General features: G+C 34.0%; 1 protein-coding gene across 4 annotated transcripts in view; it reads left to right on the top strand.

Annotated features, from left to right (window-relative positions):
* LOC131037811 (chromatin remodeling protein EBS) overlaps positions 1 to 3,028 on the top strand; it is an 80,333-nt gene extending 77,305 nt beyond the window's left edge. For 2 of the 4 annotated variants that reach the window (XR_009104300.2, XR_009104299.2), the window contains exons 5-6: positions 2,361 to 2,476; positions 2,663 to 3,028. Coding sequence is in view for 2 of the 4 variants with exons in the window: in XM_057970030.2 (XP_057826013.2) it covers positions 2,361 to 2,402 (42 nt within the window). In the remaining 2 variants the exon portion in view is untranslated. Of the gene's footprint in view, positions 1 to 2,360 lie in introns of all 4 variants that reach the window. The other 2 variants (XM_057970030.2, XM_057970010.2) reach the window with 1 other exon arrangement.
* Positions 3,029 to 22,783: the final 19,755 nt, after the last annotated feature.

Raw genomic sequence — 22,783 nt, 5'->3', positions numbered from 1 at the left:
TGCCTCCATGAAATAATCTTGTGCATCTAATGCAAAAAATTGTCCTAGGATTTGGTCCTTGATAGGCATATTTCCAAGCAAGGTCTCTAGCTGCTACAGGATGAGTGCCTATAAACGGTGGTGGCATTGATTGGGCAGAACTTGAGGCTAAACCTGGTGCAGAAGCTTCTTTATTTGATTTTCTAATACAAAAGAAAACCTACAAAGTGAAAGCACAACATATTAATTTTTAAATACAAAAAAAAAACCTAAATTATACATAAATCACTAGAAGTCAGCCTAAGATTAGTTTAAATCAATATAAATCAATATAAATCAGTTAAAAATTAATCCAACTTAAAGATTCTTTAACATTTTTTTCAAAATAAAAAAAGATTAAAATAAAAAAATAAGTTGGGTATGCAAAAAAAAGTGAAAAAATAAGAAAAAAGTGACAAAAAATGGTGATGAATCTTTTTTTTTGGAATTTAGATGGAAAAAAACTACTTAGTTTTAGTATAGGATTAATTTTTTTAACTTACATGCAACATTTTGCAGCCAAAATGTTTATAGAAAAAAAAATCCGCCAAGGAATCCCTTTCAATCTTCTCTCCTCAATGGAAAAAATGCTGTAAATACTGTGCTTACTATTGGGGAGGGTTTTCTTGCCTTGTAGAGCAAAAAATAGAGGCCTTTTTTATTTTTATGGGCTTTTTTTTGATGCGTGGTGTTTTTTTCCAGCTGCTGTTGAGTTTTTAACATGGACTTGCCGATTTTTTGGTAAAAGCTTGCCAAAAATTCGGGGTGTTTGTGCCAAAAACTTAGTGAGTAAATGACTGGAAAATTTGCTGGACGTTTGACTCGGTGAGTACTTGGCGGGTAGTCCATCTATGATGATGATCAATACAGACCCTTTTGAGTCATCCTTGTTGGATGGGATGCTAATAACAATTTCATATGAATAATTTTTGATACAGTGCCAAAACTACAAAGGTTAGGAGAAAAATTTATTGTGTAGCTCCATGTACTGGGATGAGTTCTTAAGTGCAGCCACCAACACAATTCATGGAGATTACACTGACGGCATGCTTTCAATCACGAATAGCAATTAATTACAAGGTAGCTATGCCTTGCGATCTTAAAGAGATTGCAGTTTTAGCTGACAAAGTAGTTTGCAGCGGCAATATCAAAACTAGTGTACTACCAACTTTCCCTTCCCAATTCCAATTTGTTTGGAGGAATGCCCTCCAGGTTCAATTGCAGAGAATCCTTTTGATATATCCCCACTGTTTGTCACCTGAAGGCCACAATACAGCAAGAGATTCAAAAACTTCCCAGATGACCTACCAGCATTCTCCTCTCCAATATGCCTAGAAATTTTAATAGAAGCAATCACATTAGCATCTTTTTCAGAATGCTTGAGTAGCATGATCGAGTAAAAATTTTTTTTTTTATACAGTTTTACATCAGTAAAGATGCAGAAAATGTTGAAGTTATAGTTTTATGAATAGGTTTTAAGTTTTAACTTTGAGGAAATAGGAAAATCCAAAGAGGACAAATCCTAGGGCCTTTTGGCCCAGTTATGTTCTTTGCTGTTATTGCCTTATCATGGTGGCGGGCCCTTTTATCTCCATCTGCATGTTGTAAATTTCCTCAACCTAAGTGTACCGGTATAATGGAAATAAAATCTCTTGGCGACAAGAAGAAAAGGAATTTAAAAATTTTGTTGGTAATTTTCTGAACTTTTAATCTTTAGGTCATAGTTTTGTAGAATTTTCACTCTGGAAATTGGTCATCGAAACCTGACTTTATGAACAATGTTAAAATTCCCCACAAAAAGAAGATATCTAGAATTTGTAGTTGTTCAGCTCATATATATGAGACTTTTTTTTATAATAGGAACAGTACAATTGTAAGGTTGTTCAACAATATAGTCTAAAAATTATGGTTTGAGAAGATATGGTTCTTAAGGGCATAAATTTTGAATGGTTGAACTGGTTAAGCTATGGGTGCTCGAGGATCAGTAACAGCATGGGGCGGCTGGGGCTATAGTTTTACATTCAGAATTGAGTTGACATTTCTGAGATGTGATCTTGCAGTTTCTGGGATGAGTATTCTCCACAATATTTTTATGACTATCCTCCTAATAGGACAAGATAAAGGCAAGATTGGGGCCTATCTGACTAGAGTTGTAAGAATAATTTTTCAGAAGGTTATCTACGACATTTTGTTTGAATATTTCACTTGTTTATTAATAATCTATATTTGGGACATTTGTGTATGAAAGCGATTGAGGAAATTGCAACTAATTACTTACCTTGCCTGTTTTTTCTGCAATATTACTGAACACCTGTTTATTAACATAATATTTTTCATGCTAGGAACCTGAGCCAAAGCGGCGAAGATTGCAACGTAGCAAGTGATTATTTAACAGGAGGCTCATTAGAAATCAAGGGACTCTGGACTGGAAATTGTCAAGCTTCCACACCTTGTTTAGGTACAATCAAATTTCTAAAGTTGGATCGTTTCAAAATCTAGTTGGGTTTTTACCTATATGGACAACGTGCTAAGAAAACAAAGTCCTTACCTTGTGCACCTTGGGAACAATTGTACTTCTAGTAATTATTTCTTCTTGTTTACTATAAACATGAACTAATTTATTAAGATGGCCATTTGCCATCAGATACGTAGATTTTTGCTGACGGCCAATCTGTGTCAATCACCATATTCAGAAGACTCCAACTGAACATTGAGATTGTGTTGAAAATATGGTGGAGCAGATTGCATTCCCATCCATTTGGGATTTTATAGTATGAACATTCTACAGTTGAGAACACTAAATTTGAACATCGTGAAGGCACATACTGTAACTTTAACATTGCTTGGAAAATTCTGCCTGATCTTATTTTGTGCACATCTTAGTCTATGGTTGAGTTGGATTCTCTTTCCTGCTTTATCTTTTGTGGAATGGCCCATCTTATTGATGTCAGACAGAGAACATGTAAATAATTGTGGGAAAGGAAAAAAGTATTAGTTTTCCAGGTTTCCATGGCAATGGTAGATAATCTTGTTTTGATCAATATGGTAATCTTCACCCAACTAACCCAAGCCTTTTAGTATGATATAAAACTTGCACCAACTAGCTGCATGCGATATGCAAGAAAAAGGAAATGAACAGGATAATAGGATATAGATCAGATGCTTCGGATATAGAGTGAATTCAAGAGTTATTTTTCCTAATGGACGGAGCATGTGTATCATAGTATAATTTATATATTTATTTTTTGAAAATCAATGCAAATTTACCCTTTGCTTGATTCTAATATTTTTTAACACGCATAATTTGTCCAACTTCTCTAATTTAATTCCACTCTGAATTTCAGATCGTGTTTTCCTATTTCTCTTGATAGAATGCTGAGCATTACATGAACTCACATTGCTCGTTGCTATGACTAAAGATAATCATCATTTCAATGATGAGAGGATAAAATGTATACCACACTCATTACACTTGTTATACAGTCACTTTAGCCCTTAAACATATATTTTGAAATTAGATTTTCTGTTCGAAGAGATTTCCACAATCCATCGTATAATTATCAAGAGTGCATTTCTGGATTTGATTGTGTAAGATTTTTGCATCACTCTTCATCCTGATGATGGATCAGAGTGATCCGAAATGTTGATGCAAAAATCTTACACACAATCGAATCCAAAAATGCACTCTTGGTAATTAGATTCTCGTTAATGTTTAATTTATTCAATTTTGGATATAAATTGATAAAAGCTTGAAAGTTTATTATTCATTAGTATATTTTATCTTCAAATGATTTGGACTAATTCTCATCATGCACATTTCTATAAATTGGACTAGATCACAAGTATGGATCTGTCCACTATTCCTTGGACAAAACTACACTTATAACCCTATCCTCTTATTCTAACATTTTTCCCTGCCTTTCTGAGCCGACACTATCACATATTTTTAACATTACGTATCAATCTTATGTGCCAAATACTTCAGCTTGAAATTTATGATTTTATATATAAAGACAAAGGCTTAGATGATTAGCTCAATCCATCAATAGATAAGGTCATAATATGAAAGCATTATCATATAGCATTATTGTCATTGTTACATCACAACATTAATGCTTATAGATACTAGACAGCCCTCTAGGTACCTGGATTCATGTATGATGAGGCTTTGATCTTTGGACATCATCAAAGGTGTTTGACTTGTTATCGAAGAAGTTGATAACTCCCCTTTTGAACACGACAAATTTCCAACGTGCCTATTAGCACCTGTTTTGTTTTAGATATACGTAGTGGGCATCAAAACTCATATCAACAAAGGACAGATCCATAGGGAAATTAAATATCCAAGAACTAAACCGTGGGTGTGAATTTGTCCAAATTAGGCTCAAACTTATTTTGCAGGTTCGGATTTTGGAAGTGCAAATCTGATTGTCGAACACAACATACAATAGAATCCTCCTCATTGACAAATTGACAAAGCTAAGCACACTCTTACTACAATTACATATATTGGTCTCAACTGACTCTTAATTTATGTTTGATTGCTCATTGATTGTTATATCATTAATTAGACGGTAAATTAGTGTATGGTGTCTTATTTCCCTAAATTTTAGTAAAACGAAGACATTTGAATCTCCTCTAGGGCTTTCTTATAAGGTTAAGCTTCCCATTTTTGTGACTTTAGATACATGAATTTTCTGATTTTTCCATCTTCATAGATTGGAAACTTTGTGTGCTTTAATTATTATTTTTCCTAATTTGATAGCCATATATTAGGGTTTTATGCTGAAATCACATTCCTAGATATTATTTGTCCAGTTGTTTTTCCCCTGATTCAACCCATCGATTGCTATGTATGGATTTGAGACAACTATTGTTGATACTCTAAATACATCCTTATACCTCAATGATGAGGAGCCATTTGACCGCAATGCTCATCTTTTAAATATTAAAAATCAAAAGAAATCAAACATCACAAACAAGTTGCAACTTTGAGAGGACAATTGTGAACTTGACAATTATTCTATCCTCGAACCTTATTAGATGCAATTCATGGTTTACTTTAACAAAATCTTATTCTTTGGAAGTGCTAAAACATATTGGGCAAATTGTCAAAGGATATAATGCTCCCAAGGCTACCATACTCCACTCAAACTTCCAAGCTTCTTCCCCCAATCTCCCTTTCCAGCTTCAGTCACCAATTTCCCCCATCCAATGTCTCACTTCCAATGCTCCCTCGCCAATGTCATTCCCAACTCATTCATTTCACACCCTTGTTATCCCTGCTTTATATATCAAACACTCATTATTTCTTTACAACCTTTTCTAAACCAGATCCTATCATCTCTTCCTCCATTGTTCTATTCCAATTGTACACACCATCTATTGACACATATACTCATTACATCACCATTTCCCAACCTTCCGAGTAAAGCTTGATGAAACAACTCAACTTAGGTTCAATACTCTTCCTTTGAGCTGTAAGCAAGATTTGACTTGTGAACTAACTTAAATTCCAATATTTTGCATCTTTGCACTTTGTTTCTTGTGGGCTTTGTGGCCCCAAGGTTTCAATTATATGATGGTAAGTGTGACCCAATGAATCACATTGGATCGTTGCTTCTGTCTCATGCTTTCGCTAGGTTGACCTCGTTCAACCTCCATTTTTGTGATGCCATCTTTGACCAACGTCATGTTGGAACACGGTTAAAAGTTCAACAACTACCACAACCCCTGGAAACAATGCATGTTCATGATATTTGAATATCGTTACCTTTATACCATGAAAAATAAATTTAATGAATGATTCAATAATCGGATAATTACATTGAACGATATACACACATATATATAGAGGTTACAAGATGATGTTCTATAATTAGAACATAACGTTAAAGTAAAAGATTAAAGAGCTAAACGCTAAATTAAGCGTGAAAGCTAAATTAAGCTTAAAAGTTAATTAACTAAAAAGAAAATGCTAAATGCTAAATAAAGCTTAAAAGCTAATTAACTAAAAAGCTAAATGACTATTAAACAAGGAAGTAAATGTAGGTGACTAAAATATAATTAAATATTCTAATACCTTCCTTTGATGGTCATTCTATCCACTAACTACCCTATAAAAGACACTGTAGGTCTTTTGATCACAAATGAAAATAACACTCTGCTACGGTGGAGACCCTTCCTGGATTTGAAAAGTGTTAATGACCAAGAATGTTAGAATCCATCCAACCTGACGTTGGGTAACCAAATTGAAAGCTGAAACCATGATTTTGAGGAAAAATCAGCAAACCTTTTTGCAGAAGAGTACCAACTCCAAAACTGACTACAAGATACCACGATTGCAGATGTTTGCCCTGGCAGATGCGACCCAAACTAACTGCAACAAAGCACGATTTTTGAGGGAAAAACCGTCAAACCTTGAAATAGGAACCCTCGAAAAGAGAATTTACGATTTTGAGGAGAAAAATTTAAAAAACCAAGAAATCTGAGGTTACAAATCATCGTTTTTGTGGAAAAAAATGCTAAAACTCAGATAACTAAAATTTTACGCGAATTTATGCGAATATCACGGATTACAGATGAGATAATTTTTAAGGGAAAATTATAAACCTTGCGAACAATTTTTGAGGAAAAAATCGTGAAAACCTTCCAATGATTTTTTTGTGGAAAAAATCAAAAAACTGACAGACAAATTTTCAGGAAAAAATCGTGAAAACCTTGGGACCTGTAAGACGAGGTCTGGCCTAAATCAATCTGATAAAGGTAACGATATTAAGATATCGTGAACATGCACTGTTTCCAGGTGTTGTGGCAGTTGTTGAACTTTTGACTATGTTCCAACATGTTGTTGGTCAAAGATGCCATCACAAAAATGGAAGTTGAATGAGGTCAACTTAGTGAAAGCATAAGACAGAAGAATCTGATTCAAAAATCAGAATAGAAGCAGTTGCACAAAAAATCTGAAACCCTGGAGGAGATTTTTGGCACGAATTTCGAGGTTTGGAAGAAACCCATAAATTGAAATTTTCTGCAAACTTAAAACCTGATTTTTTTCTTGAAAAATTAATCAGAAAATAAAAATAATTTGCAAAAAATAAAAATATAACTCCGATTTTTTTTTGTTAAATTAATAGAAAAATATTGATGAAACACAAAAAAAATAGGGGCAGAAACGCTAGGTCGGATGTACAAACATAAAAGGCGCCTAGAAGACACCAAAATTCCCGATGTCCACAAAATTAATAGAAATCACTGATTGTTTTAAAATTCCAAGGTAAATTCGCTGGCACAAAATTTGAGGCATGGAAAACGAGGCACCCAAAAAAATTTGAGACCAACCCAAAAAAACTTTCGAAAAACCCACCATGAATCTGAAATCAGAATGCAGATTTGACGACTCAAAAATCGAGGGACAGAAAACAATGCACCTAGAAAAATCTAACGATGACCCAGTTGAGGTCTCGAAAAACCCACCCAAGAATTTGCAACCAAAATACAATTTCGACTTGAAATGAACGATCAAAACCCTAGTCGAAAATTGCAAAAACCCTAGGAAAATTTTCAATTTGCAAAAAAAAAACCTCCAGGTGCAGGCCCGAAAATCTGCAGAACCCTAAAAAAAACATGAATTGCTGCCCAACACAAATAAATTCACCCACGAACAAGAAACCCTCGAAACCCTCAAAAAAGCAAAATCGTTTTTGTATAAAAAAGCAATAAAAAAAATCTGGAAAATATTCCAGAAAGAAGGCCATGAATTTTAATTAAAAGATTCGCTAAACTTTAAAGAATCCCATCGATCCGCATTGATACCATGAAAAATAATTTGATAATCTATTCAACAATATACAAGCGTATATATAAAGATTACAAGACAATGTTCTAAATTAAGAACAAGTTGTTTAAAGTGAACTACTAAAAAGCTAAACGCTAAATAAAGCTTAAAATCTAATTAACTAAAAAGAAAAAGCTAAATGCTAAATGCTAAATAAAGCTTAAAAGCTAATTAACTAAAAAGCTAAATGACCATTAAACAAGGAACTCAATATATGTGATTAAAATATAATTAAATATTCTAATACTTTCCCTTAATGGTCATTCAATCTACTAACTACCCTACAAAAGACACTGCAGGTCTTTTGATCACAAATGAAAAGAACACTCTGCTATAGTGGAGACCCTCCTTGGATCTGAAAAGTGTTAATGACCAAGAATGTCAAAATCCATCCAACTTGACATTGGGTAACCAAACTGAAACCCAAAACTATGATTTTGAGGAAAATCGGCAAAACCTCCAAAATTGAAGATACAAATTATTATTTTTGTGGAAAAAATGGTAAAAAACCCTAAATCGATTGTTGAGGAAAAAATCAAACAAAACCCTGAAACTTCGCATGGCAAGACCCAAAACATCACGTGATAAGACACCAAATATCATGCGGTAAAACATCAGACATCACGTGGAAAAACACCAGACAACATCATGTGGTAAAATATCAGACATCACATAGTAAAACCTTGATTTTTGAGGAAAAAATCAACCAAAACCCTCCCATGGTTTTTAATGGTGAAAAATCAGAAAACCCACGCAAGCTTTTTGTAGATGATAGATAATAATTTTTAAGGAAAAAATTCTAAACCCTGCGAACAATTTTTGAAGAAAAAAAATGTGAAAACCCTCCCATGATTTTTTGTGGAAAAAATCAGAAAACCGACAGACAAATTTTCAGGAAAAAATCGTGAAAACCTTGGGACCTGTAAGACGAGGTCTGGCCTAAATCAATCTGATAAAGGTAATGGTATTCAGATATCGTGAACATGCACTGTTTCCATGTGTTGTAGTTGAGGCTACTAAACTTCTGACCGTGTTCCAACAGGATGTTGGTCAAAGATGCCATCACAGAAATCGAGGTCAAACGAGGTCAATCGACTGGAAGCAAGAGACAGAAGAATCTGATTTAAAAAAAAAATTCAGAATAGAAGTAGCTACTGAAAAAACTGAAACCCTAGAGGAGAATTCGAAGGTGCAAATTTCGAGGTTTGGAAGAAACCCAAAAATTGAAATTTTTTGCAAACTTAAAACTTGAAATTTTTCTTGAAAATAAAAAAAAAAATAAAAAATAATTTGCAGAAAATAAAAAAATACCCCAAGGTTGGATGTTCAACATAAACGACGCTTAGAAGACACCAAAATTCCCGACATCCACAGAATTAGCAGAAATCGTTGACTGTTTTTAAATTCCAAGGCAAATTCGTTGACACAAAATTCGAGGCACAAAAAATGAGGCACCCAGAAAAATCTGAGACCAACCCAAAAAAGCTCTCAGAAAACCCACCAAGAATCTGAAATCTTAATGCAGATCTGATGGCTCAAAAATCGAGGCACAAAAACCGATGCACCCAAAAAAAATCTGATGACGACCTAGTTGAGGTCTCGAAAAACCCACCCAAGAATTTGTAACCAGAATAAAATTTTGACTCGAATTGAAGGGTTAAAACTCTAGTCGAAAATTGCAGAAACCCTAGGAAAATTTTCAATCTGCAAAAAAAAACCTCCAAGCTGGAAACCTGAAAATCTCTAGAACTCTAAAAAAAAAACATGAATTGTTGTGTAGCACAAAGAAATTCGCTCACAAACCAGAAACCCTCGAAACCCTCAAAAAGCCTTCAAAAAAGCAAAATCGTTTTTTTTTTAATAAAAAAAGAGTAAAAAAAATCTAGAAAATATTCCAGAAAGAAGGCCATAAATTTTTATTAAAATTTTTGCCAAACTTTAAAGAATCTCATCGACCTGCTCTGATACCATGAAAAATAAATTGAATGAATGATTCAATAATCGGATAATCTATTCAACAATATACAAGCGTATATATAGAGATTACAAGACAACATTCTAAATTAAGAACAAGTCATTTAAAGTGAACTACTAAAAAGTTAGACGCTAAATAAAGCTTAAAATCTAATTAACTAAAAAGAAAAAGCTAAATAAAGCTTAAAAGCTAATTAACTAAAAAGTTAAATGACCATTAAACAAGGAACTAAATATAGGTGACTAAAATATAATTAAATATTGTAATAGAATGCCACTTGTTTGGACTTAATTTGAAATCATGGATTGCTGGCCAAATTATTCTTGTGTACATTAAAACATTATAATAGTCACATGGTCTAATCCATCGTTTTTTTTGAACTAGTCGATTCTTTTGTCCATTATTTTTAAGTGAGCATTGGTTTAAAATTTACTTTTTCATATTTGGTTCAATGCAAGCAACAAAATAATGCAAGGGTTAATGACTTTGTTTTAGAATTTCAATCCTTTCTCTCTAAGGTGCATTGTCAATTGTCAAGATGATGGGACACGATGTTTATTCATTAATAACTTGCTCCTTGCAATCAAAGTTAATTCTTTTCAATCTTTATGCTATATTCTCCAATTTGTGTGTAAGCATTTGGGATTATGTTCTAACATTATTAGAGACTAACATTTGAATATATGCCTCATCAAACACTTCACCTCCTTTATCTTATCTTTCAAAATATTAATTGACATTCTTTCAAAAAGGGTAGCAAAGTTTCACCTTATAAGCAAGTTGTTAGGCCCAATATAAACACTTCATCTCCTTTATCTTATCCTTCAAAATATTAATTGACATTCTTTCAAAAAGGGTAGTGGAGTTTCACCTTATAAGCAAGTTGTTAGGTCCAATATAAATCATGTCAATAATGGGCAAGTACCTTTATATGCCATCACTATCAAACCTCAAATGTATCAAAAAATAACAAGGCTTCACAATCCCCTAGTTTTGATATCCTAAAATTTTGTAAGAGGAAACATGATAACTTAACAATCTAGTAGAGTACACGCTTAAGACTGTAAAGGTTTTATTGTAATGTTTTTTTTCTTTTAATATTGTAGTTAATGGTCATGCTACACAATGTTGTATTCTTTTGAAGAATAAAATGCAAGAGGTGGTTGATAATAATGTGATATATGTGGAAGGGATAAATGAAGGGATAACAATTCCCTTTCCACAATACAATCATGTGGGTACTATTGTTGGGAGCCATCTATTCTCCATACAAAACAACACTTGATCAAAAACACAAAATCTGCAAATCACAATGGATTGTTATGCAATTTCTACTAGTTTGATCCTCTTAATTTGCTTCTCAATGTTGTAAAAATGGTAAAAATTTGCTGAAAAACAATCATGTTATACAAATTTGTGTTTTTGAGCGGGTGTTTTGTATGGAGAATAGTCGTTGCCCTATTGTTGAAGAGAAAGAGACAAGGGATTTCAATAATACATCTTTAACATCTTATTATGCATTTATAGGAGTAATTAACAATTGATTTAATGATCTTTATTCCAAATCCATTATGCTTTTTCACGACAAAATTTCTAATTATGAAACCATTGGTAAAACTATAGGTTAAAGGAGGCATCATATCAACACATTAAAGGAATTATGGTTGATTTAGGATGCTATTTTAATCTTTTAATTAGAGAGATTTGTTTAGCCATCATTTGGAATAAGAAAAGTATGCACATTCTAGAGTGGCTTTAAAATACTCTATTAGCATTGTGCAAGACACTATAGATTGTCTCATCTTGAAACCAATAATTGAATGAAGAACCCATGCTTGTTCACACTTCCAACTTTTGTAGGGTTTATCATCATTCTTGGTCAATCATGGATAGAATAGCATCAAGTAATCCTTCCATCATACAGTGTAAAATATATCAATGATGAAAGTTGACATATTATCAGTGAATGCATATGACCTCTTCTTGAAGCATGCTAGTTTTACCATTGACACATTTATGCCTAAGCCAAAGGAGCTGCTACATGAGAGAAATGTTGTTCTTTACGATGTGTTCAAATGCTTAAAAGATCGACAAGATAAGTATAATAGTTGGAACAAAATAAGACCTTGGATTTAACAAACATGAATATATTTAAAAATAACATCGAAATGACACAAACAATAAAAGATCGACAAGATAAATAGAATAGTTGGAACAAAATAAGACCTTGGATTTAACAAACATGAATATATTTAAAAATAACATCAAAATGACGCAAACAAAAGAAGGATATATAGTTATACCCAAATTTACTAATGCGATAATCAAGGAACTAGAAATCCAATGGAAAGCCACAGTTGAAATGCAAGACGAGGCACATAATGTGGTAATAAAAGAAACACAACAAAAACAAGCATGACTGCTAACATCAAAATTCAAAATTGTTTTTCATTTACCAAGGGGCCAACCTTACATTATAATTCAAGCCCATTACAAGAATAGTTATCAAGTGGTTGGTTTTGTAGATTTTGTGGTGAATAAAGGGAATATGATGACCTATTGAATGATGATGGATATACTCATTATATTATTTGATGGAATTTCATTTATATGATATTTTTCACATGTTTTCCTTTTCTTTTTTCTTTCTTCACCTTAATGTTCATAGCTAGTATGCAAATGATGCACAGTCACCTCAATATGATGACCTTTTGGATTGTGATGGATATACTCATTACATGGGTTGATCAACTTTCATTTATATGATATTTTCCACATGTTTTCATTTTTATTTCTTATTTCTTCACCTTAATGTTTATATATAGTATGTAGATGACGCATAATTATTTTGTTGCATGACCTCCTTTTAAGTATTTTTCTTTTCTTTGCATTTTCTCTATGGAATCGAGATTGCACAAAATAATGAAATGTTTGTAATGGACCTTTATTCATGCTAACAAGAAAATATTTTTCCTTTACTTTGTGATTTTATGATTGACTTTTCCTTGTGTTGCCATTGTTCTCCTCATTGATCATCTCTTTCTTTTTGCACAACATGTTTGGCCTTTTTGATTGAGCCACAATTGTGCTACTCTTACCCCTTGATTGATGATATTATTTGGCCCCTTTCTTGCACCTTGTTGTTTGTACGTATCTTATATCACCTTCATTATAAATGGTCGCAAGGGGGAGTTTTAATGGAGAGAACAAATAACAAAACCCTTAATATAAATTTGATAGTCAACTACACATCAAACACTTATTATACCCATTGTATATACATCAATATAAAAACTTAATAATATAGTTGCCTTGAGATTGATATATTTTGAAATATTTTAGACAAGCATTTAATATATCTATGCTAGTACAAGTTTTTTGTCTCTTTGACACTTAATGTGGAAATTGCCATTTTCACAAACCACCTTGCTTGCCTACCCCACTTGGGGGCATCTAGACATTATCTTCTAAGCCTCCCTTCAGAGACCATTATAATTACTCCATGCTTCATATGCTTAAACTCTACATGTTTTGTATTTTTCATTTCTATTACATATTGATATCACTACTAGTGACATCTTTCTAATGGTACTTAGATGTGTTTAAGGGTGAGCTCATTTAACCACAGGCAATGACATAGATCATTGAAGCCTTCCCAACCATAGACGATATATTGCTATTGTCTCTCCCGAGCACTACATTTCTGGCCAATGTAGATTAATTGTATATTCAATCTGCCTATGTATCGACTTGCTTGTCTTGTATTGAAGTGAATGTGTGTATTCAATCCAAGTGAATGAGCCAGCCTTATATATAAATATGTTGATCATACCCCTTCTTGAATAGTCGGTCGGCGACTATTCAAATGTGAAGAGAGATGTCTCTTTAATAGAGGTGACTCCTCCTTGAGTCAGCCTTAAGAAATACGTCCTCTTAATAATTAAATAAACATTATTTAAAGTGGGTGGCGATTTTTAATGAGCATTGGTCTCTCAAGGAATATATCTCCCGCCGCTACATACTTCAACACTCCCTCTTAGCTAGGGAGATATCTTCTCAGATACTCATGTCATGGAGTCTCTCAACATGACATTCACAATGGCTACATCCATTAGTAAAAAAAAAAAGGTTTATCACGGAGTCTCTCAATGAGATATCATCATTGAGTCACTCAACATGATGTCCATCATAGCTACTCCCATGAGTGGAAGAAAACAAGTGCACAAGTGCTCATCACAAAATCACTCAACGTGATGTCATCATGGAGTCTCTCAACATGACGTCCACCATGACTACTCCCAGAGGGTGGATAGACACAAGTATAAGGAATTCATCATGAAGTCTCTCAACGTGATGTTGTCATGGAGTCTCTCAATGTGATGTTGTCATGGAATCTCAACATGACATCCACCATGCCTACTCCCAGAGGATGGAACAAGGGCTTTCACTTCAAACTTCCCTCTCGTAGAGAAGAATGCATTAACAAGGGCTTGCACCTCAAACTTCTCTCTCACAGAGAAGAATGCATTAACAAGGGCTTGCACCTCAAAGTTCTCTCTCACAGAGAAAAATGCATTAAAGTACATCTCAAGAAATCACCAATGCTAAGCCTCCCTCTCCGTAAGGGCTTCAAGTACTAGTATCAACCTCTTGACCTCGTCCAAAGTTGCCTCTATTGGTTTGTCAGACTCCCATTGAATGCTATTTCCTCCTCTCCGAAGAAACGGATTGTAATGACAATCTGTAAGGGTTCTTCATCTTCAAGAGATGTCTCCAACCACCAACTCAGTCCCATGGCTGCAAGCCTGTAAATAGTGATAGCCACATTCATTGGCGAATTCATCTAGACGAAAAAAGAAACTCCTCCAAGATCCAAAAATGTTTTAAAAGTTGATAGTTGTAGTTGGATCTCAATGGCTGAACTGTGTGTTACTCTGTCAGCACTCCCTTGACCACGAGAACGGAAACCAATGCACTTGAGAGCCCATTCAGTAAATCTTTGTAGCTTTGTAGCAACCTCAGCCTTCAGTACCTCATCACCATTGCACTCCTGAAGGCGCTCTCCCAACCTTTGGGCCATGAGGGTGACTCTGTTTGCCAAGCTCATCGTACGACTCCGACAAGCTGAAACATAGGAAGCAAGGAATGATGTTCTAAGAGCTGTACAAGTAAAGTCATGAGCCCCACTTCTGATAATATTTTCGATCAACGTTGTTACACCTACAAGCTCCTGCTGGGTACATAAAAACTAGATAGAATCCAAAGTGATACACAAAGCATCATTCAACCTCTGGGTGTCTGCTAAAGGAATTAGACTTTTTGCAAGAGCCCAATCATGTGAACTTACGACACTCTCGAAAGATCGGCCTAACTCGACTTTATCCTGTCTGAAATACTTTAGTACATTTGGTGGCGGTTCATATAGGTATCACCCTCTTGAACTTCCCATTCAACGATACCACATTGAATAATATTGTGCAGACGGTATCAAGTGCAATGCATTTAACGAAAATTGCTATGCACCCATGATGAGGTATCGACCTTCTTAAGTGACTGTAAACTCCAATTGATCATTTCATTTGATCAAATTTAAGACCGATATTCCTCTCACTTCTGCGATTTAATCCTCTTATGGTATTTGGTGATACGTAGCTGAATATGCCTACCTTTGATTGAATTTTATTTGAAGGAGGCGATATTGATACAAACAGTGAAGGCGAATATCAGGGTGGCGATTCTCATCAATACCACCGCAAATCAACACTGAAACCTCCAATGGTATAAGCATGGCGATTTTGAGTATCAACACTTCCATTCGATTGTTGTATAAGCCAGGATTGGAACTTGCTCTGATACCATGTTGAAGGGTGAGATTGTTTAACCACAGGCAATGACATAGATCAATGTTGCCTTCCCAACCATAGACGGTATACTGCTATCGTCTCCTCCAAGCACTACATTTCTGGATAATGTAGTTCAACTATATATTCAATCTGCCTATGTATTGACCTACTTGTCTTGTATTGAACTGAATGTGTGTATTCGATCCAAGTGAATGAGCCAACCTTATGTATAAATATGTGGATCGTACCTCTTCTTGAATAGTCAACCTCCAATAGAGGCAAGGCGGACTATTCAAATGTGAAGAGAGACGTCTCTTTAATAGAGGTGACTCCTCCTTGAGTCAACCTTAAGAGACACGTCCTCTTAATAATTAAATAAACATTATTTAAAGTGGGCGACGATTCTTAATGAACATCGACCTCTCAAGGAATTTATCTCCCGCCGCTACATACTTCAACAACATGGTTTTATCTTAGCCTCCATGTATATGTCATTTTTACAAGCTCATTTTATAAATGACATGTTTATCTTATTGCAATTACATGATTCTTCTTGGCATGAAGTTATCTCAATTTTACTCACATTTGTCCTCAAACTAGAGGTAACATTGGACACATTCTTTTTAAACACTTGTCAACATGATTATTTCACAATGGTATATTTAATGCACACTTATTATGCTATTTTTGTATGAAAATACCTTATATGACACATTACATGGCTATCTCATGATCACATCTCACACCATTTTTATCATATCATGATCACATCTCACACCATTTTTATCATATGCTTAATGCACACATTCCACACCATTTATCATATTGCTTTTCTATGTTGATACTTTGCACATGGCTACTTTGAATTTCTCTTTACACTTATCCTCGTCGACAAGAGAAAATAGGGGAGTTTTTGTCCCATCGCATTATATTTCTCACTATTATCATTTTATTTACACATTAGTGCCAACATGCCACACGTGGCAACTATATGTTATCCTCTCACATGCACTCTCTTTGAGGGGGCTATATTGTAGCCTTTACCCAATTTCAATTTACATGAGTTCATAAATGCATATAGTAGGGAGCCACACTACTTCAAACTCCTTGACAACCTTATGAGTTGTGAACTCATTTTCAACTCCTACATGATTTAATGATTGTGTAGATTGAGGATTTCACAACAATTTCAAATTCTCGACAACTGAACACATTATATTTCTATTTTCACCTCATGTTTGCATAGATTGAAGGGGCCACCTCAGTTTTACTCCTATACAAACCTATGCACCATGTCCTCCTTTTTGGTCTCATGCTTGTATAGATTAAGAGAGCTACATTGATTACAACTCCTTGACAACCCTATACACCATGTGACAACTTTTTTATTCTTGGTGCTATTTTTATGGTTTCATGCATGCCAACTCATTCACTTCCTCATGACAACATTTCTAGTGCCAAACCTCAAATTTTGTTGCCTTTTCACACAAATAAATTTTATGCTCATTAATATACAAATTGATGAAGAATATGATTTTATGTTAATACATATTTTTATTTTAGGTTCTATTAATGATTTGTGCATGTAAGTTGATAGATGTTGCCCTAACAAAACTTAGAAAAAACATGACGAATCATTGTATCACCTATCCATGATTTTGTTTACTCATTACATTATTGAGTGACCATTACTTTAGCATGCACAATTCAAGCATTTCACATGTGTCAATTTTGGGTCGAAATGTAGTGGACAATTGTACACACCTCACACCTCTCATTTTACACTTACTTTTGGCCTTTGTCATAATATATTGTTCTAATGTTCAACATGAATTATTTTATGCATATGTTGACATCAAGTACAAGCCTATTCCATTGGTCTGCTTGATCTCCAAGTGGTTTAATTCTTATCACAAGTATTTGTACAACATAAATTAGATGGTGGAAGTGAATTTGTCCCTTGGACAAAATTCTACCTACAACCGCATTCCCTTTATTCAAACATCTTTTCCTACTTTCTTAGATCTAACCCTTTATAGGAATTTTTTTATTATTAAAGGTAAAACAAGTTTTGAAGACCTCCCCTTGTTTGGACGGTTGTCCAAGAAACATCTTCATCCAAATCAATAGATTTGGGAGAAGGGATGTTGTCCTCCCTCACCACCATATTCAAGGGAGAAACATGTGAAGTGGATAATTTTTTTTCAATGGAGACTAAAACTCCATCAACTTAGTAGCATACAAGGCCTCTCAAAGTCCCTCAACAAGGTCATCTGAATAACCTTCTTAACAACATCACAAGACCTCCCAAAGTTGTCTGATGAGGTCATAGGAATAGAAGAAGATCAAACAAAAGTTGTATCAACCCAATTGGAAGACACCAAAGGATCACAACATCATTTCTTGAGAGAAAAGACAAACCTTGAACCCCAAATGGTTGTGATTCAATAGGGTGGACTAATCAGTTACCTATCAATTGCTATTTATCAATTTATGTGCCAAATATTTTGAGTAGAGTATCATGAATCTTGTAATTAAAGACAATACTTAGTTTCCTGTTAGAACCATACAACTAGAATTCCCTTGCAGAGGTGGGTGGGAGAAAGATAGGGGCCAATGGAAGGCAATAAGTATAATAGGCCAATAATGCTTTCAATCTTCTCCAGATTCTATATGTAACATGCCTTATTCTAGCAGGTTGATGCCATGGCAGTGGGTGGGAACTAACTATAGGGTTAGACTAGATTCTAGGTTCTATATGTAACATGCCAGCCATTTAAGGCCGACCATCTTCGAAAGCAACTCGAAATGACAACTATAATAAGGGTGTGGGAAGGAAACAACCAGATTAGGAAAGGACAACTTAGGAAAGGCACCGATCACAGGCGAGGTATATTTTGGTTTGCTCAAGAGGGCATAGCGTTCTTGATCATATACTTAATATTGCCCATTGTCAAAGAGAAGGGGATAAGTAGGGGGGGAGGAAGGATAGGGGTAGGGGTGGGGTGGGTGGAAACTGTTTAATGCAAGTAATATGTGTGGGGGTGTACGAGCGGTAAGGCACAAAGTGGCGGGGAAGGGTCAATTGGTTATATCATATGTATTATTGAAACACATTATCACAAAGCATTATTTGCACTCTTGCATCATCATTTATGCAATTGAATTAATGTATGGTGTGCTTTTAATCGTTGTGCATTTACAAAGAATTTGAAGTTTTATGAATAAGGTTTTAAATTCTCCCTTCGAACCCAACAAACCCCTAAGGTACTTTTCAAAACTACTTTTGTTTCAAATAGAATCCAATACAAGGTGAGCAAATAACAAAAAAATCATTAATAAGGAGTAGATTTGTGTAGCCATTAACCATCAAGAATTTAAACTATGAATGCAGTTTTCTTCAAGTACATTCAAATTCTTAATACATCATACTTTAATAAATAAAAAATCTAATTTTAAGATTCTAATTTCAATAATCAAATACAACATAAATTAAAATCTCTCTAACTGTCAGTTACAAATGTACATAAAATTAAACAGATCCTAACCCTCTTTATTATATTTATATTATTTATACCAACTATTACTTAATCTAGAATGCTATATTTCCCTACACTATACTTTTAAATTGGAAGAGCGAGGTGTATGATTGAAAAACATCACTATTAACGTTATTCAATTCTTCCATCCCTCCAACATTTGTTAACCGCTTTATAGACAATGGGGTCCTACCAACATGCCATTTATTTGTCTCGTTTGTACAAACAAATAATGCATTTAATATAAACAAAAAAAATTAAACTTTTGAATTTGTAGAAGATAAATTTTCTTTTTCCTTTATTAGAGTTTGAATTAGAGATACTTGAAAATTACACCACTCGCTAAGCCGGTTTCTTCTGGTTGGACTGCCTTGTCTCAGTGTTTGAAAAACATCTACCTTAACCATAATGTGCAAGGGCTCCTAAACTGGTTAAGGTACCTGTAGCTGTTGGAAATAATGTATTCAGGTTCTTATCAGAAAATTACTTGTAAAAGTTTATCTATCAATTTCAGGTTAAACTGTAAACTAATAGCAGCACACTGATAGTAATGGTATTATTATCTTTCCCGTGTGTTTTCCATAGTACTACCAACCTACTTAATCTCTCTAGCCAACCATGACTGACTGACTGGGTTTATCAGTATGAGAACGTCATAGCGTAATAACTCTACTTAGGATAATCAATATCACAAAAAATGCAACGTGGAGTATATAGTTCTGAGACTACAGTGTGATTTTGGGTCTACTTATTTGTATTCCTTACCTTTATGAGATTTCAAAGCACATTACTGTACTGATTTGAGGAATGCAGATAGTAAAATCAATGTATTGCCTGAGATGATACTGTGAAAAGCATAGGGAAAGTCATAAAATTCTCCCTCATTATTTTCACAGAGTAGTCATTAAACAGATAACTCTCATGGGTTTCAAGGTAGATTCCTTACTATTTCTAAGCCCATTCTCAGTCTCAGTGTGAAAGAAATGTGCTGCTTTTGCCCGACTACAAACATGAATAGTAACTCTAGTTCTTATTCTTTCATTGTGTTCTTAAATAGATAAACAAATGAACAATTATATCTTAACAAACTTTTTTCTAATATAATTTCTGAAAAATAAGATAAATGACCATTAAACAAGGAATTAAATATAAGTGACTAAAATATAATTATATATTCTAATACCCTCCCTTAATGGTCATTCTATCTACTAACTACCCTACATAAGACACTGCAGGTCTTTTGATCACAAATGAAAAGAACATTGTTGTGGTGGAGACCCTCCTTGGATCTGAAAAGTGTTAATGACCAAGAATACCAGAATCCATCCAACTTGACGTTGGGTAACCAAACTAAAACCTGAAACCATGATTTTGAGGAAAAATCGGCAAACCCTTTTGCAGAAGAGTACCAACTCCAAAACTGAGTGCAAGATACCACGGTTGCAGATGTTCTCCCTCGTAGGTGCGACCCAAACTAACTGCAACAAAACACGATTTTGAGGAAAAAACCGTCAAACCCCGAAATAGGAACCCTCGAAAAGAGAATTTACGATTTTGAGGAGAAAATCGAAAAACCAAGAAATCTAAGGTTATAAATCATCGTTTTTGTGGAAAAAACCGGTAAAACTCAAATAATTAAAATCTTATACGAATATCGCGGATTACAGATGAGATAATTTTTAAGGGAAAATTATAATCCCTGCGAACAGTTTTTGAGGAAAAAATCGTGAAAACCCTCCCATGATTTTTTGTGGAAAAAATCAGAAAATCGACAGACAATTTTTCTGGAAAAAATCATGAAAACCCTGGGACCTGTAAGACGAGGTCTGGCCTAAATCAATCTGATAAAGGTCACGATATTCAGATATCGTCAACATGCACTGTTTCCAGGTGTTGTGGCAGTTGTTGAACTTTTGACTGTGTTCCAACATGATGTTGGTCAAAGATGCCATCACGAAAAATGGAGGTTGAACGAGGTCAACCTAGTGAAAGCATGAGACAAAAGAATCTGATTAAAAAATCAGAATAGAAGCAGTTGCACAAAAAATTTGAAACCCTGGAGGAGAATTTTGGCACAAATTCCAAGGTGCAAATTTTGAGGTTTGGAAGAAACCCATAAATTAAAATTTTCTACAAACTTAAAACTTGAAATTTTTCCTAAAAATAATTAGAATTTTTTTTTTTGCAAAAAATTAAAAAATACCTTTGATTTTTTTGTTAAAAAACCGGAAAAATATTGACGCAAAAAAATAGGGGCAAAAACCCTAGGTCGGGTGTACAACATAAATGGCACCCAAAAGACACCAAAATTCCCGACATCCACAAAATTAGCAGAAATCGTCGACTGTTTTTGAATTCCAAGGCAAATTCGCTGGCACAAAATTCGAAGCATGAAAAATGAGGCACCTAGAAAAATATGAGACCAACCCAGAAAAGCTCTCGAAAAATCCATCAAGAATCTGAAATCAAAATGCAGATCTGGCGACTCAAAAATCGAGGAATGGAAAACGATGCACCTAGAAAAATATGATGATGACCCAATTGAGGTCTCCAAAAACTCACCAAGAATCGGCAACCAGAATAAAATTTTGACTTGAACTGAAGGGTCAAAACCCTATTAAAAAATTGCAGAAACCTTAGGAAAATTTTCAATCTGCAAAAAAAACCTCCAGGTTGCAGGCCCAAAAATTTCCAGAACCCTAAAAAAAACATGAACTGCTGCCCGACACAAAGAAATTCACCCACGAACCAAAAACCCTCAAAACCCTCAAAAAGCCTTCAAAAAAGCAAATTCGTTTTTTAATAAAAAAACAATAAAAAAAATTTGGAAAATATTCCAGAAAGAAGGCCATGAATTTTTATTAAAAAATTTGCCAAACTTTAAAGAATCCCATCGACTCGTTCTCATAACATGAAAAATAAGACAAATGACCATTAAATAAGGAACTAAATATAGGTGACTAAAATATAATTAAATATTTAATAATTTTTTCCTATAAAAAGAAGTTGGAGAAATGAGCCATGCTATCCAAGTATGGTAGTCTAATTAGAAAACACCTATCCAGTTTCTAGATTGCACTAAAACATCATTATCCTTTATATATTGTAAATACATTATAATAGATATTTGGTGCATTCTAAAGATTGGATAGCCATTTCCATTTAATTATAAAGAGGCTCCTTATATTTTTTTAAAATCAATTTTGAATTTGAAATTAATTGTTATACTGTATTATAAGTTGGTATATTCTTTAAATCTAGTTTGATTTATTTTGTATATATTAATTCATTTATTTATCTATGTATTTGGTTAGATTCTATGACATGAAATTAAACTTGACTTGATTTTGTGACATAAAATCATTACCCTCCTTTTAAAGATTCGTGAGTAAAATTAAGTCAACTTGTACCTATCTAATTAACTATTACCTAGCAATGCACAAAGCATTCACATTTTATTTGAAGGCATTATACAAAATGAGAAACCCTAATTCATTTTAACATCATCAAAGCAAGGAATTATCCATCTACTTTTTACACACATTTGCATGATTTTTCAAGGACATCTAAG

The sequence above is a fragment of the Cryptomeria japonica genome, chromosome 9, assembly GCF_030272615.1.
Source record: "Cryptomeria japonica chromosome 9, Sugi_1.0, whole genome shotgun sequence".
In the NCBI taxonomy this organism is placed as follows: domain Eukaryota; kingdom Viridiplantae; phylum Streptophyta; class Pinopsida; order Cupressales; family Cupressaceae; genus Cryptomeria; species Cryptomeria japonica.
This window is presented reverse-complemented; position numbering and strand designations above follow the sequence as displayed.